This window comes from Notolepis coatsorum, assembly GCF_963971535.1.
Source record: "Notolepis coatsorum genome assembly, chromosome: 12".
NCBI lineage: Eukaryota > Metazoa > Chordata > Actinopteri > Aulopiformes > Paralepididae > Notolepis > Notolepis coatsorum.
Window position 1 is genome coordinate 79,020,279 of NC_140176.1, and position 17,310 is coordinate 79,037,588.

The 17,310-nt window shown below is 42.7% G+C and overlaps 1 protein-coding gene across 2 annotated transcripts in view; it reads right to left on the reverse strand.

Moving 5' to 3' along the window:
* The window catches only part of mtmr6 (myotubularin related protein 6), a 48,994-nt gene that overhangs the window by 17,577 nt on the left and 14,107 nt on the right, over positions 1 to 17,310 (reverse strand). For both annotated transcript variants that reach the window (XM_084326206.1, XM_084326205.1), the window contains exons 2-4: positions 11,973 to 12,113; positions 482 to 644; positions 23 to 180 (exon numbers count right to left, since the gene is read on the reverse strand). In XM_084326206.1, the coding sequence (XP_084182332.1) occupies positions 23 to 180; positions 482 to 644; positions 11,973 to 12,113 (462 nt within the window). The remainder of the gene's footprint in view (positions 1 to 22; positions 181 to 481; positions 645 to 11,972; positions 12,114 to 17,310) is intronic.

The window sequence follows — 17,310 nt, forward strand, 5'->3', positions numbered from 1 at the left end:
ACTTCCAATATGCCCCGCCTACCTTGAAGTCTCTGTTGACGTTGGTGAGTTGCCATTGGTCACACGGGACACCCATCCTTTCGAACTCCGCCCCCAGGTCAATGAGCCCCCACCCCTCCTCTCTCTGCTGATCGTTCTGCTTCGGGTTGTAGGAGAACGCATAGAGCTCGTCGTAGCACTCTGAGAGAGCGAAAGATTGACAGAGAGAGAGGGAGGGAGAGAGAGAGGGAGGGAGAGAGAGGGAGAGAGAGAGAGGGAGAGAGAGAGGGAGACGGAGAGAGAGCGAGATAGATAAAAAGAAAGTGAGAGAGATGGATGTCATTAAAAGTCATGCACAGAGTCTGTATTGAGAAGTACAGGTTACACAAATAGACACATTTTTACATGACAATTAAATCTTTATTTTTAGTATACATATAAAAAAAGTACATAGACAAGAGAGTGGGATAGATAGAGACAGAGAGAGAGAGAGAGACCATACCAGGCCGCAGTAGACGCAGCAGAGAACTGTAGACATCGTGGCAGTCTCTCTCTCTCTGAATGACGAAGTGGACCACCCGGAAGTTGCGGCAATGGATGACGAGGGGACAGCCATTGGTGGTCAGAGACAGCTTCTCCACGGAGGCTATGTGGTGGTGAAGGATCTAGGGAAGGAAACAAGGAGAGGAGATGAGACAGGGAAGCGAGGTGGGGGTTCGGGTGGACACGGGTCAAGATAACATGAGATAAGATAAGACATTCCTTTATTGAGCCCCTTTGGGAAATTCAGGCGTCATAGCAGCACAGGGGAGGGAGGGAGGGGAGGTACAGGGTAATAGTAGAAAGACATAAATATAGGCAATTAAATCTGAATATAAAATATGAGAAAATTAAACAGTATAAACAAAAGGTGCAGATGAGGATCTGTATGCCTTATCGGTCATAATACAGGTGCAGCTCAATACATTTAAATATCGTGGAAACGTCAATATATTTTGCTGTATTGATGCAGTAATTTGTGCAAAAGGAGCCCCAACCAAGTACTGAGTGAACATACATGAACATACTTTTCAGAAGGCTGACATTTCTATATAAAAGATATTTATGTCTTATGTAATATTAAAACTTTCTGAGATACTGAATTTTGGGCTTTCATGAGCTGTAAGCCATAATCATCAAAATGTTAACAAATAAAGGCTTGAAATATTTCACGTTGTGTGTAATGAATCTATAATCTACGAGAGTTTCGCTTTTTGAATTGAATTACTGAAATAAAATAACTTTTCCATAATATTCTAATTTATTGAGCTGCACCTGTATTATGCACATTACATAATAAATATAGACAATAAAAACAAGTAAAAAAAGTATACACAAAAGGTGCAGATGAGGGTCTGTATTTGATTTGATTTGACATTTAAACAAATTCAAGATTCCAGAAAACATCAAGGATGAAACACAAAAGTCAAGACTTATTTCGATTGTGGTCCTTGGTCTCAGACAGATAAGCAATACAAAACATGACCACAAATAACAATATGACAAACTACATAGACGTGTACATTTTAAATGCAGTACAAACGTAGCCACAGACGACAATGTATCAGACAACATTTTCATACATTTTCAAATCTTGTTTTTAACATTGTCGAGGAGCCATGATTTGACTTTTTTCTTAAAATTGTGTCGGCTACTAATGCATTTTAGCTGTGAAGGTCAAGGTAGCTAATTCCAATGTGTGGCTCCCCAGAATTTAAAAGAACATTTGCCCATATTGTTTTGAACCTTGGAATACACAGGTCGGCAATGCTGGCTCTGGTGTTATCGGTCTGCATGTCCCTATATTCCACTGAAAATAATTTGTAAGATAATTGGGGGCCCTATTATAAATGTTGTGAACTATATTGAGCTGAAGTTGAACGGACCTGCCTTCCAGAGGGAGCCAGCCCAACAACTGGAAGTGTTGTTTGCCCACATGTGCTCTGGAGGCTAATCCTAGAGTTAATCGGATGAGTTTGTTCTGGGAAACCTGTAACTTTCCTCAGACTGTTCTTGGTCAGACTTCCGTACCAAGAACAGATAGCATAGTCAAAACAACAAGAAACAAGTGAATTTGCTAGAATGCGAAGACTTTCAGGGTCTAATAAACATGCTTTTTCTGGACAGAAATTTAGTTCTGCCATTCACCTTGCTCATTGTTTTGAGAGCCATGGATTCCCAGCTCAGGCTGCTGTCTAGGTCATAATATACCTTATAGTCCATGCAGGTTTTAATGGTTAATAATCAGAGACACTTTAAGTGGTTAAGAGTCAGACATTTCAGACTAATATGATCGTGGTCTCAGGTGATTAAGTCATTGCTGAGGACTAATGATTGATGGCAATTGACCCATCACAAGCACCGCCCTCTGCCCTCGGGAAGCAACAGTTGTGATTGGAGGATCAAGAAAAGAGGGAGGGGCTTGAGGTGGGTCAATCTGTGCAGTCCTAGTCAGTAGTTTCCTTCTTCAAAGTAATTTTTACTGGATCTTTGGATTATTCTTTTTTGGGGGGGATCTTGTATTCAGGGTGGAAATTACAAAATTTTAAGGACAAGGCCATTTGGCCTTCTGTGTCACAACTTTTTTTTATGGCACAAAGGCCATTGAATAAAATAAGTGGATTTGGGACCTACGAATAAACACCTTAACTAAAAAAATTAAAATAAAAATCATTATACAAAATACAAATGTTTTTCACTTTTTAATATTAAATTGAAATATACCACAAATTGTATTTGCTTGGCCTACCTTTATACATTCATTTAGGCTTGGGTGTGTGCCTTTGTTTCATTTTTTATTAAAATTGTATACATTTTGTTATTGATGGATAGATAAAAATCAAACAACAATGGACAATTAAAGCGCTATTTTTCTCAAACAAAACAAAAACCTCTGACTTGCCAGATGACTGTTTTTGGGTTCCAGCTGAGAGGTAGGAGCTGGAAAACATAATGGTTCCATAGCCTGAAGACTTATAGTCATACAGGTCCAAAGTTTATGAAAAAGACAGAGGAGCCGACAGACTAGAGCAAAAACCTGGAGATTTTGACAGCTAGGGGCACGAAGGCCATGTTGGCCATTAGGGGGCAATTATTTTCGGGGCACAACGGCCAGAGCGAGGGGCATCGACGGCCACGGCCGTCGTATAATTGCCACCCTGCTTGTAATACTGTAATACTGTGTAAATTATTGTAATGTTCAATCATTCTGTCCACCACCATCATTATCCTCACTAAAAAGAGGTAGGAGGAAGAAAAAGAGTTGGGAGAGGAGTTGGTCATGTTTGAAAATATTTGTAGACTAGACAGTTTTAGACCAAAGGAATAATATATATGCATTCTGAAATTGGGCATAGTTCCCCATTGAAGGAAAGCAATAATACAAAACGTAAAGTAGAACCAACTAGAGCTGCAACTAACGATTATTTAATAATCGATGCATCCAATGATTATTTTATCAATTAAATCTGGGCATCTAAATGACTCATTTTCATCCAACCCCCCCCCCCCCCCCCCCTGAGAGAAGGCAGTGGAGAAGAGATGGTGGTGGGATTGGAATATTGAGACTATTGAGTCTAGTCTCTAAATGTCTTTTTGGGGAAAGAGTCCCAGAGTCTGTCCTCTCTCTCACACCACCATACAAGTATGATGGAGAGAATACGGAGGTGAAGAGAGGAAAATGGAACACATCACATCAGCATATTCTGAGCTGTGGGGTCGCGACCCCCCGAGTCAGACACATGCCATCAGCATCCTTAATGATCAGAGGAGCCGTCCTGACATGTGCACACACACACACACACACACACACACACACACACACACACACAGAGAAGAAGAATACACACACACACACTGCAGAGCCTGCACACAAACACTTAAAATGCTGATCTCACCAGGTGTCTAGTCAGACTGTATCACAGCTTCTGTTCAATATTTTATGAGCCAGAATAATAATAATAATACAACTTTATTTGTATAGCACCTTTCATACAGAAACTGCAGCTCAACGTGCATCACAACAGAAAAAAGACAGGCACAAAATGAGCACATAAAGTGCAGACACAGTTTTTCCACATTAGGATCTAACATCCCAACAGGCCACCTTGTTTATGGTTTGATTCAATTTTTAAAATAGACAATAGTAGAAAGAGTAAGATAGAACAAACTGAGTGAAATAGTGAAGAACATTCTGACAAACTATCTCCGACACACACACGCACACACTTGAATAAAACAGAAAACAGACAAGAGGGAATGTTCCCTGGCCTCAGCATGTCTAACAGGAAGGAAGCCAAGAGGAAGCTCTGGTCAGATAGGGTCTACTGTCCACAGCATTTGGAAAACAACCTTGCGTTATCTCTGCAGGCACGAGACGTGCTCCAGGGGAGATAATGTTTGTGGCCAACCGTGTGTGTCTATCGTTCCGTGTGTGTGTCACTCTGTGTGTACAGCTAATCTCGCAGAGGCTGCTACTGGGCCATCAGCCTCACGTTGTCTGTTGGCTCTAGGGCTGTACCCAATGAATTTTTTTTACATTCGAAACTTCGAATGTCTATAAAAGAAAATGTACTTCAAAAAAAGATATATATATACCCCCCCCCCCCCCCCCCCCTCAAACTAAATCCTCAATTTTAATAAAGTGATTAATCTGATTAAATGAGTCTCTTTTATTAAATCAACTTTCTTTAATGAATATAACTCATCCGTTTCATCAACATAAAAAATCCAATAAGTAGGGATGCTCGATATTGGCTTTTTTACCGATACCGATATTCCGATATTGTCCAACTCTTAATTTCCGATACCGATATCAACCGATATCAACCGATACCGATATATGCAGGGTTTCCCCCCCCCCCCAAAAAACTGAATAATTTCAGGTAACTAATAATTTCCCTGGATATATATATAACAAATATTGTTAGTTCTTTTTTTTTTTTAAACCGATACCGATATTTTCCGATATCACATTTTACTGCCGATATCGGCCGATAATATCGGTCGGCCGATAATATCGGACATCCCTACCAATAAGGGCACGGTTGGTATGAAAGTGATGGTGACGTCTTATGTATAATATTATAATATTAGTGTAGCCAAACCCCCATTGGTTTAAACTTTAAACAGATTGAAAAAAAATATATATATATATATATTAAAAAATGTTTTATTAAAAATTAAAAATTCAAATGTTGATTTTGAATTCGAATGTCAACATTATGATCGAAGCTTCGAAGCATTCGGTACAGCCCTAGTCGCTCACACCCGCCCAAGGAGCTTTGTTCACAAGGATAGTGTTCACATTGGAAGAGCAACTATTTTATTTGAATTAGGGTCATTTCCATCGTTCTTCACTCCAACGTTCCTCCCTCCCCCCCCCCCCCCCATTTTATTTGATCAATAATCAGTGAAACTAGTAGAGAATTCACATTTAAATTTGATCAATGAATGAGTGAAAGTATAGTCGAAAATGTCATTTGATCACCGGCCCAAATATTTTCTCGCTACATTCATTCCAATTCCTCCCGTCATTCTTTCGCAGCGTGTGCCACAGCGACCGTTTCCGCCAGAGCTAACCTGGTTTCCATGGTGTTCAAAGAGTAATCCTCTTTCAAGTCGGGACAGACAACACACACACCTTGATTTAAGCTTTTGATTCTTACCTTCTGCCCTACTTCCTCTTAGCATAATGTGGTCTCTATCTCGCTCTCTCTCTCGCACGCGAAAGGAGGGAAACTCTTTATTTACATACAGCAGGAATGTATCCTCTGTCCTTGTGTCCATGACTGTATTGTGCCCTGTATCCCTATCTTATGTCCTACTATATGTGCTTTTGTTTGTTTGTATTGTAATGTTACTTATCTCGCTTGTATTCGGTTTGTATTGCTAACTCTTTTTTACATAGGATTTTAGCCTGTACCTTCTGGCAGGGGGGACTACCAATGGAAATTAGCCTTTTTGGCAAAAATTGGGGGCATTTACGTTTATCTACTTTTTCTCCTCCTTTTTTCTGTATTTTTCTCCCATCCCAATTTAGTCGTTATGCCAATTTCCCCCCTCGCCTTCCTGGTCGTTGCGCGCATTTTCCCCCCACGTGCCGGTCTAGGGAGGGTTGATAGATACCATCACATGTCCCCTCCGATACATGCAGAGTCAGCCAGCCGCTTCTTTTCACCTGACAGCGAGGACTCTCACTGGGGGAGCGTAACACGTGGGAGGATCACACTACTTCCCCCAGTTCCCTCCCTCGCTGAGCAGGCGCCCCGACCGACCTGTAGGAGTCGCTGTTTACAACGACAAGGATACACACCCCGCCGGCTTCCCACCCGCTAACACTGCCAACTGGTTAGTATGGACGACCGACCAAGCCGGAGGTACCGCTGACAGCTGGATTTGATACCAGTGTCTCTGCGGTGGTAGGCAGGCGCTTAGTCCGCTGCGCTACCCAGCCGCCCTCTGGTGCATTTACGCTTTTAAAATGTTTATTAATGTACACCGTCCCCCTTGAACAAACAAATACACCTAAAACTAAACCTGCCACCTATGATGTGAAGTGAACCCATCCTAACTAGGAGTGGTGGGGCAGCCGCAGACGGGTGCCCAGGGGACCAGCTCCAGTTCTAATGCCAGTGCCTTGCTCAAGGACAGTGTGTCCCGAGCATGAATGCTTTTTGATGGTGTGGGAGGAAACCGGAGGACCTGAAATGAGACCCACATGAATACAGGGAGAACATGCTCCAGAAAAGCCTCCCCCCAGGGACTCAATGGTGTCAGCCCAGTTCCACGACTAGTCACCTGTTATTTTGTTAGTTGTACTGTGTCTCTATTGTTTAATATGTTGTCCATCTGTTCTGCCCTGCAGAAGCTAACCGCAGTAACTGCGCAAACAGTGAGAAAAAACTGAGAAATATGGCTTTCAAGTCTCTTGACTATATTCAGTGATTTTGTAGTTACTGCCATTCTTTATACCCCTTTTCTCTAAAAACAGAGCAAGATTGAACTCTGAAATGTTGTCGCAAGACTAAATTAATATCGAGAAGTTAAATTTAACCTATAACTAAATTTTGAAAAAAGTTGTTTCTGTCCTATGTGTGGTGGCACTCAGTTTCCTCTTGTGGGATGAAGTATTTTGTTGGTAAACCCAGGAGCCAATGAGCGATGCCATTGCACATGGGGCCCCCAAGCACCTTTTTCCAAGGTGCACCACATGTGGTAATAAACAGCCACACAGATCTATCCTTCCCCGAAAACATGGATAAATCCATCATACTACTACTACTGCAGGACTAAGAAAGGATTAGGATTAAGAGTTTATAACCGAGCTAATATAACTGATGCATGATCTGAGAAGTAGTTACATTTTGGCTGCTTACCGATCAGGTCTGGTGCAATATCTGTGTCATCAGCATACGATTGCTTGCTACCCTCCTGCCCCAGCTCACTCAACTCACGCACCTGTAAAGTGCCCGTAGTTACACCCAGTCCATGCTTTTATTACCTCTCGGCTGGATTACTGTAACTCCTTGTACTTGGGTCTGACCCGTTCCACTCCACAGAGCAAATGGTTCAGAATGCAGCTGCTAGACTTTTAACTGGAACCAAGAAATGGCAGCACATTGCCTTGCACTGGCTGCCTGTGAAATATAGAATTGATTTTAAAATGATATTATTTGTTTTTAAAGTCCTCCATGGATTAGCACCCACAGTACATTATAAACCTGCTAACTCCTTATTAGTGTTGTCACAATACTGGAATTTCGAACTTCGATACGATACCATGAAAAGTATCAATATTCTATACCATTTTCGATACCACTGGGAAAAAGGTTCAATCTTAAAATGTAAAAAAAAATAATAATACATTTTGCTTTTGTTGCTGGTTGATTCTCCTCAGCTTCTCTCTGGTACTATAAGAGAGGATAAATATAACACTTTTAAAACCCTTTGTTTATCTTTAGATCACATTTAAAAATAACTGTTCATCTCACTTCAATCATTTTTATTGCAGAACATGGTATTTTCTCAAGCAGACAGATGTAAACACTGTAATCTGTGTTGCATGTACCTGACAAACTGAACTGTTTGTATTACAGTCATATTCCGACTTAACTGAATGCACATGTGTGTGTGGACTACTGTACTATTACAGGTATTGAAATGAACAATGCAACTTCCTTATACAAAAAAATAATAAAATCTTTTTTATGAATAATTAAATGTCGATATTTCGGGAAATGAGTATTGAAACCGTTTTAAATATTCAGAATCGATATGTATCGATTTTTCGATATTTTTGACAACACTACTCCTTATAGACCACCGCAACACTTCTGGTATTCTGAAATCATGGGAGAGAGAGCGGGGGGAGAAAATGTATGAATGTGGATGAGAGCCTTGACATTAAGTGGTTGTAAGTACGGCTGTGGGGGTGTGGGAAACATAATCCAATAGACTTTTATACGCTTGAGTCTCCTGAACACGGAGAGACCAATCCCAAGTCGATCTGCACTTTCTTGGCCGAACTAGTCACTTTTTTCCGCATCAACTACTCCGAACTACAGATTTATAAACCTAGAAATCCAGAGACTCCGTGGGCAATCTGCGCATGCGTAGTTTGGGAGTAGGTGCGGAAAAGTTACTATTGCTCGGCCGAGAAAGTGCCGATCGACTTTGGGACTGGTCTCTCCGTATTCAGGAGACTTGGGCGTATAAAAGTATATTGGATGATCATGTCTCCAGCACCCCCACAGCCGTACCTACAACCACTTAATGCCAAGGCTCTCATCCACATTCATTCATTTTCTCCCCCCGCTGTCTCTCCCATGAGCTCAATGTAACACGGAAGTGCAGTGGTCTATTCTGCTCCCAAGTCACTGAGGTCGTCCTCACAACAGCTCCTCACTCACATCTCATAACCAGAGCAGACGGGGCTGTTTCGGTCGCTGCCCCCAGACTTTGGACCAGTCTCCCGTCTCACATTAAGTCCTGTCCCACTATTGAAACATTTAAATCACATCTAAAGACCAACCATTTTCTCTCTTGCTTTTAGTGACTTATTATAAATCTGTATACGCCCCCTCCTATCTAAAGGAACTCATCACTCCCCCAACCTCCCTCCGCTCTGGACACTCAAACCCATACACAGGACACAGCTGCTCCTCGGCTGTGGAATGTGTGCACCACAGTCCGTTGAGGCTTTTAAAAAAGGGGCCTAAAAACATTTATTTTTAACAAGGCATTTTCCATTTGCCTAAATGGACCGACCGATGCAGTGTTTTTTTTTTTTTTTTTTTATTATTTTGTATATGAATGTTTCTTCCATTTCATTGGTTGTTTTATTCATTTAAATGTTTTGTAATCTTTATCTCCTTTCATGTTGTCACAAATATAAAGTTATTATTATTATTGTATTGTATTCTATTGACTTCTTACTGTTCCGTCTGCATGTTATACTGTGGTGCTGTGTCGTTTTGTTCTTTGTTATTGCTATTGTTACAAAGGATCAGATTAAACCGAATATATATATTTATTTATTGATATATATTGCATAGTATTTGTATATCGTTTGATATCCCTTGTATATTCCTTGTACATATACACGGAATATCCCTTTAGTCCAGCCCATAATAGTTCATTCTCCTATTGGACAGCGGTCCACCGGCGCCAGGGACCGGCCCCCGGAGCCAAGTTCAAAGTCACCGACACGACATGTCTGTACTTGCCCCGGCCCTGCCCAGGGATACGGCGACAGAAATGAGAGTGGCACTATTTGTGCACCGTGCGTATAAATACGGCGCAGGTGAATGTAGAAGCCCCTTAGCCCCTTACCTCCGTACCCTTCGTGCATTTAGTATGTTACCGATAAGTTGAAGCCTCACCCACGATACAACGTGCGGTGAAGTATGGCCTGTTTGGCCTCAGAATAGAGCATCGAGACCGCGTGCGAATTAGTAACTGAATTGTCAGAGTTTGGCGCTATACCGTCGAGTGCGACATATTTCTATTGAGTCTTTAATAGTCTATTTGTGTATAGTGTATCGTGCGGTTAGAATTCTATAGTGACCAGCATCTCCAACGCTTTCTCGTATTAGCTAGAGTTCTTATCCAGGCTGGGCCGACCGCATGGCGCTTTCACCCGAGGAGACCTAGGCGAGAGCCGTATGGACATGTACACTGGATTAATCTACCCGACGACTACATAGCCTTTGCGGCTGGAATATATTTGCTTTGGTCCTATGATTTATGGAGCGGATAATCGCCGACGCCTGCACGTGTTGGATTTACCCCGAGAGGAGTCAAGTCGAGTCGGCGCTCAGAGAGCCCGAGGCCGCCTAGCTTTCTTCACTGTAGAGCTACAGTCTACCAGAGAACCAAGCTGTATTCGTCTGTGGATCAAGAGACTACTGCACCGGCTTCTGTACCTGAAGTCTCCCTAGTCATCGTTGACCAGACGTCCTACTACCGACAGATCTTCTACCCCCCTGCTGGCTTACAACCAGTGGGAACCCCTTCCAGTATCTCCCGCTATTACTAGTGTACCATAGATATAATTCCCTAAGATTCAGGTTGTATAATTACCTCCTGCGTAACCAGAGAATGGACATTCGTTATTGATTTGCCTACGCATACTCCTTTGCCTTACAAGTGCATTCAAAGAATAATGTAAAGTATCCTATGTACCTTTTGCTCCATTAAATACTTGATTAATACCTTTGACTGGAACCGATTTCATTGTGGGAAGTGTTCATCATATTCATATATCGTGTACTGTATGGCCAGTAATTAAAGTACATAAAGCGGTAGTGGTTTAATGATACCATACTTATCAATACAGTCAGGGAATTGTACCCCTCAGTTACAGCTATGTATTTTATTGTAATGACTGGAAAGCACTTGGGCGGCTACGTGGCGTAGTGGGCAAGGCGCTCGCCACGAAATGCTGGAGACGCTGGGCTCGTCGGTTCGAGCCCAGCGCTCCACATTTGCTTTCAGTTTAGCTGGTCGTCCGTACTAATACACATTGGCCGTATTAGGGGGTGGGAAACTGATGGGTGGGGATCGGGCGTTGTGGACAGCGACTCCTACAGGTCGGTTGGTGCGCAGTAGAATCAGGAAGTGTCGGGGGCAGCGTGAGCCTCCCACGCGTTACTCCTCGCCACTGAGAGATCGAGCTGCGCAGGTGAAAAGATGCGACTGCTGTTACCTCAAGTACCGGAGGGGACTTGTGCTATGTATGACTTAGTCCACATTGCAGCCGGCTTGTGGGAGGCAAGAAACAGCGTCCGTGACAGGGGAGGGTTGAATTGGATGATAGGAAATTGGGATGGGAGAAAAATATAGAAAAATGGGAGAAAAAGTGGATAAAAAAAATGACTGGAAAGCACTTTGGCTCAATTTGTTTTTAAATGTGCTATATAAATAAAAGTGACGTGACCCGTCTAGTTTCCATGGTTACAGCCAGGCTACACTAGCATGGCCCTCAACAGACTTTTCACTGAACAAAGTGTAGCCCACAGACGCTCTGATTGGAGAACTACTTCCTGAATAGACCAACCCCATAGCGGTAACTCCTTTTCTTGTGTGTGCAGCCCCGGCCTCCGCTCAGTGTGTTGACGATGGTTTGAGTGAAGTTCTGTTATTGGGACAAACGGTAGAGCTACTGCACAGTGCACACCTCGAGTACAAGACGACAGGACGCATGAGAGCAGACGGAGAGTCGATGGTTGAGAAACAAGGAGCCGTGCTCCTTACCTTATCGTCTGGTCATTCATTTTGTAACATTATCGAGGAGAAAAAACACACTTTCTTTTTCTTCCCCCATTTTCTTGCAAAATGGGGGGGGGGGGGGGGGGGGGGTCTTGCAAAAAAGAAAAGGTAGACTAAAAAAAAATCTATTAATCCAAAGAAATCTTTAGAATAATCATGTTAATCAGATGCTACATGCTACTCACCCAGATCTCCTGAGCACCAGCGCTGGTGCCGGAGCTGCTCTCCACAAAGATGAGGTGTGTGGCGGTGAGGTACAGGTTCCCACTGGTGGACTTGTTGGTGGACTTGTTACCGAAGCGATCCAGCAGACGCACCTGCTCCAACTGCGCACACACACACACACACACACACACACGTTAATTATTTCAGTAAGGTACAACCTTCGCTCAGTTGAAATCTGGGCTATAAATGTGAATGAACTACACCACCAACAGTACCACACTGTCTAACGCTACAAATAGCCCAAGTTGTCAATACTACATGAATATTAAGATTACTTTATTTGTTCGTTTTACACAATTGGAAGTGTATTTTTCCGCACCTGTATACACACATACATATCTCCCTGGGCCATGCACCTGGGACAGCTGGACAGATACTAGGCTAACCCAAGCGAACCCAAGGAGGACATGGAGGTCATGGCTAGAAGGTATCCGCATTTTGTTGAAATGCATTATAGCTTCAAAAATCACACACACACACACACATTATTACCCCCATATCTATTTTAGGTGTGGTTTGAGGTCTCCAGCGAGGTTAAGGTTAAAGGTTAGGGTTAAGGTAAGGGGCTTAGGTTTATAATGACCTTTTAAAAAGGTGGAAAAACAACAAATTGTAGATACCTTGACCAAGAAGGAAAACTGAATCCTTGCTAACATGAATGATACCTGTAACTCAACTCCAACACACCACCTACTACCTGTAACTGCCCGCACTAGACATGTTTACATGGACCGTCCGTCACACACACACACACACAATCTCCCATTGTTCTAATCTAATGCTATATGTGTATACCTAGAATGCATTATGGAATGAGAGATCACATGCAGTCTCAAGCTAGTTACCGTTCTGTACATCCCTCCACACACACACACACACACACACACAGTAGCACATTAACTGAGTCAGAAGTTTTTACACAGAGGGCAGGTCCTGGTTCAGTGAGTGCTGTAATAAACACACTAACAGTGTCAGTAACCTTTGGTGTTCAGACCTGCTTTAAATGACTGGATTACATACAACAGGAAGAGTGTCGCTGCTTTCTCTAGTCGGGTCCCAGCTGCAAAACTGCAGAGTTACTGTATTGCCCTGTATTTTACTGTCGTACACTTTTACTGTTATGTAGACTGTTCTGTTTGGTGTTTTTATGTTTACGTGTGATGTATTGTGTATTGTGTACATGCACTTTTATTATGTTCTTGTGTGATGTACCGCACATTGTATTGCTGTCTGATGTTTTCGGGTGTTATTGCTGTCATCTTGGCCAGGACTCCCTTGCAAAAGAGATCTTGTATCTCAATGGGACTTCCTGGTTAAATAAAGGTTAAATAAAAATAAAAAAAAACTAGGGGTGTAAAGGTACACATATCCATACCGAACCGTTTCACTGTGTACCGTACCGTACCGAACGGCTGTGTACCGAACGAATACAACGGTATGTTAACCACTAATGACCGCCCACCGGGGGGTGTTTTTTTCATAATACATTATAATAATAATAATATTTTTTTTATTTTTTAAAGGGTCAATTATTAATTTCAATATAATATTCGTTGACAGCCCTACAAGTACAATTAGTTACTGCACACTACATCACCCCTGAGTGGAACATGGAAAGCCAAACTTCCCCCACTGTACCGAAAACCTGTACCGAACCTTGACTTCAAAACCGAGGTACGTACTGTACCGTGGTTTTTGTGTACCGTTACACCCCTAAACTGGCTATAATGAAAGTCCCACTGTGTTGTAGTCAGGAGTCAGGACCACCTCCATCCAGACAAGACCAAGAAAGCCTTGATTGTGCAAAAATACAAATAAAATAATAAAACTGAAAAGTTATAAGAATAAAATACAATGCTAAGCTTAAGAATTAAAAAGGTAATGAGTACTATATACAAATACAGTTATTGGCGCATGGAGGAAGGTGTCAAGAAACATGGCCCCCTCCACAAAGACCTTGCCAAAACACGGATGAAGAGAGCTGCTGAAGCGATTGAACTTGCTCTCAAATGGTTTGAGGAGAACAACCCCTTCGACCACAACTGAGACAAGCAGTTGCTTGTGTCCTTCTCAACAGGATTCACCACAACTGCAGATGACGCAGTCAATGCTGAAAGAGCGGCTGAAGTAGGGAGGGAGATGCAGATAAAGCTGGATGGACAGTGAGTAACATCGACCATGGAGGTGAAGTTCAAGATACAGGCCATGTCCATCACTCAGAAAGATTCCCAAGGTCAATGAGAAGAAGATTCACCTCAAGTCACTCAAGTTGTTCAACCGACTGATCATTTTCACTGAATGGGATATGACAATCGAGACAAGCTTAGAGTAGCCTATGAGCTGACTCCCTTCCCCTTGTTCAGTAACAAAGACCAGAAAATGAACAAGGCAAACAAGGCAGGCTTTTCCAAGACCAGCCTGAATAAGGTGACCGATCCACTTGACCTCACTAACCAGCTCTGCTCCAGCCTGGTGGATGATGGCGGATGGCTTCTCTACAGGTGAAGTGGGAACAAGGTCAGACCTGGCAGGAGATTGCTGACAGTTACCTGAGCTATGTGCAGTGTCTCGGCAGTCACCCTCAGAACTTAAGATCAGTGTGGTCTGTGATGGCTATAGCAGCTCGCCAAAAGATCATGGCCACATCTGGCGTACTAAGAACTCCTGCTGTGATCTACAGATTCGCCCGGATATGATTTCACAAGTGTTTGCTCAGACATTTCACAGCAAGGGCAAAGTTCATGGACACTCGTAACAACAAGCGTGAGCTCATCCACCTCCTCTCTTCAACATTCCGGAAACGTGTGACAATGATGCTGACTGACACCTGTTAAATAACTTGCCAATTGTTAAGTTCACTGTCTGCACACTTCAAGACGCTTTGCATGCATCTTGTTCTATTTTCAGGTGCAAGCAGAGCCGTGGACGACGTGCTGGTAATGCTGGTGCACCATAGCTCAAGCACCAACCATCCCCTCTTCTTAACCACGTCAAAGGGCTCTTACAACGTCATGAGGATCCAAGTGGCATTTGTCACGCCTTCACTGGTTGTGATACGGTTTCTGCAATCGGAGGCCATGGGAAAACAACGCTATTTGACAGGTTTTGTGCAGGGGACATTGAACACATGGACATCTTACTTGACATACATGCTACTAAGGACGCAGTGACCAGGGTAAGGTAAGGGATTGCGATTTTCCAGCACATTTACCACGCACCAGGTACTACTTTGGGTGGTGGCCGGGCTGATCAAACCGGAGACTCTACCTCCGACAGAAGGTGCAGCTGCACAGCATTCTCTCTCCATGCGGCGTGCCCATCTCCAAACCCACTGAAGGCTGCTGCAGAGCATGTCTTCGGACCCCAGTGACTATGGATGGATGGTTGGGGTTCATGGTTATGAGCCAGTTCCAACACTAGACCCCATGGATCCTGAGGAGCTACTCCGGTTCACAAGCTGTGATTGTAATGGAGATTGCAGCAGCCGGCGGGTGCAGCTGCAAGAAGAATGGTGTCAAGTGTATCTCAGAATGTGGAAATACAGTACATGCTAAAATGGTATTCCTGATGGTGTAGAGTCTGGAGAAGACACATTGACTCATGAAGCATTTGACATTGTGAATGAGTATTGTTTTCGAACTTAATATTAAAGTTATTGAAATAAACTAATAAAACTACTTTTTAAATGTAGATGTAAAAGTAGAGTGGATTCAGTACAAAATAAATGTTTGCCATCGATTCAGAACCATGAAAAACCTAGTAGTTTGACAACTCACAAGGTAAAAATAAACATTTAACATTTTTCACAGATAAGGTTCCAGGTACTCCAACTTTCAGCAGCTGTCACAGGTTTTCCTATGGGAGTTGAATTAAAATATTTGTGTTATTAGACACCTTTACAAACACATTGGTGAAGACATTTCTTGGTAAGGAATTTATTCCAAGATCTTTTATATTTCCCTGACAGATTATTGACAGACAGACTCTAATTGAAAACCTTTATTTATCCCCGAGGGGAGATTAAGAAATCATCACACAAAAGCACCTTAGAGACTTACACACCACACAAGCACACTTATTAACACGGACACACTGCTGCTAACAGATACCTTGTATTTAAGCATTACATCACGCGCAGGAGTACGTTATGAGAATTAGAGCATGCCTAGGGGTGGTTGTTAGGCCCGAGGCGCAGCCGAGGGTCGTTAGACCCTCCTAGGCATGCTCTAATTCTCATAACACGACTACAAGTAGTGTAATGGCTTTTATACAATTGGCGCATTCAGGGTTCGAAATAAAAAATTTTGTTCAGGGATTTTTTTTGCCCCCCCTTAACACTTTCCCCGCCAATCACGTTGTACGACGTGTTTCAAGTTCATGCGAATTCTGCCAATCCACGGCGTACAACGTTATTATGATCATATTTCATATTTTCACCATGGTATTCATATTTCACTCACGGAGCCTTGTCTGATGCAGTGGGACTCGGCACAACTCTGCAACGCTTCAATACTGCCCCCTGGTGGATGATCGGCGAGTTGCCAAACCGGAAATGGCCGGTTGGATATCGGTGAGTCTCCTAAATATGTCCGGCCACTCGCATATCGTCGCGGGACTCTAGCCACACACCGTGGATATGGATCGCTGCCATAACTCAATAATCAACATGATTTGGGCGTGTATTACAAACCGGAAATGGATCGACTCGATCCCCATCAAATAACTGGGATCTTTTTGCTCCAGTCTCATCGCCCAACGGCAAGAGGAGGCTGCCGTGACTTTCAGCGTGAGTGTTTATTATTATCCATGCAAACTGCTCTGATCTATATATCACCCATACCACCCGGTCCCGCGAACACATCACTCCTGTCCTCCACTCCCTCCACTGGCTCCCGATCAAACACCGCATTAACTTCAAAACACTAGGGATGGGTACCTTTCACATTTGAACCTGTGAATCGATACCGGTACCCAACGGTACCTTTTTTCGGTACTATAAAAAAAATTAAAAAAAATATTTTGTATTAATTTTTTTTTTTTTACTTTTTTTTTTTTTGTTTACTTTTTTCTTTTCATGTCAGCGTTCACACGCACAATATATGCTTACCTAGGATTTTACTTGATTCAACAACAAAGCAGTCGGAGCAATGACAAGCCGAAAACTGTCGAAATTTAATTTACCTACCTCAGTCGTAAAAAAAAATCCAAACTTCAAATAACTACAATTTCGACAGTTTTCGGCTTGTCATTGCTCCGACTGCTTTGTTGTTGAATCAAGTCAAATCCTAGGTAAGCATA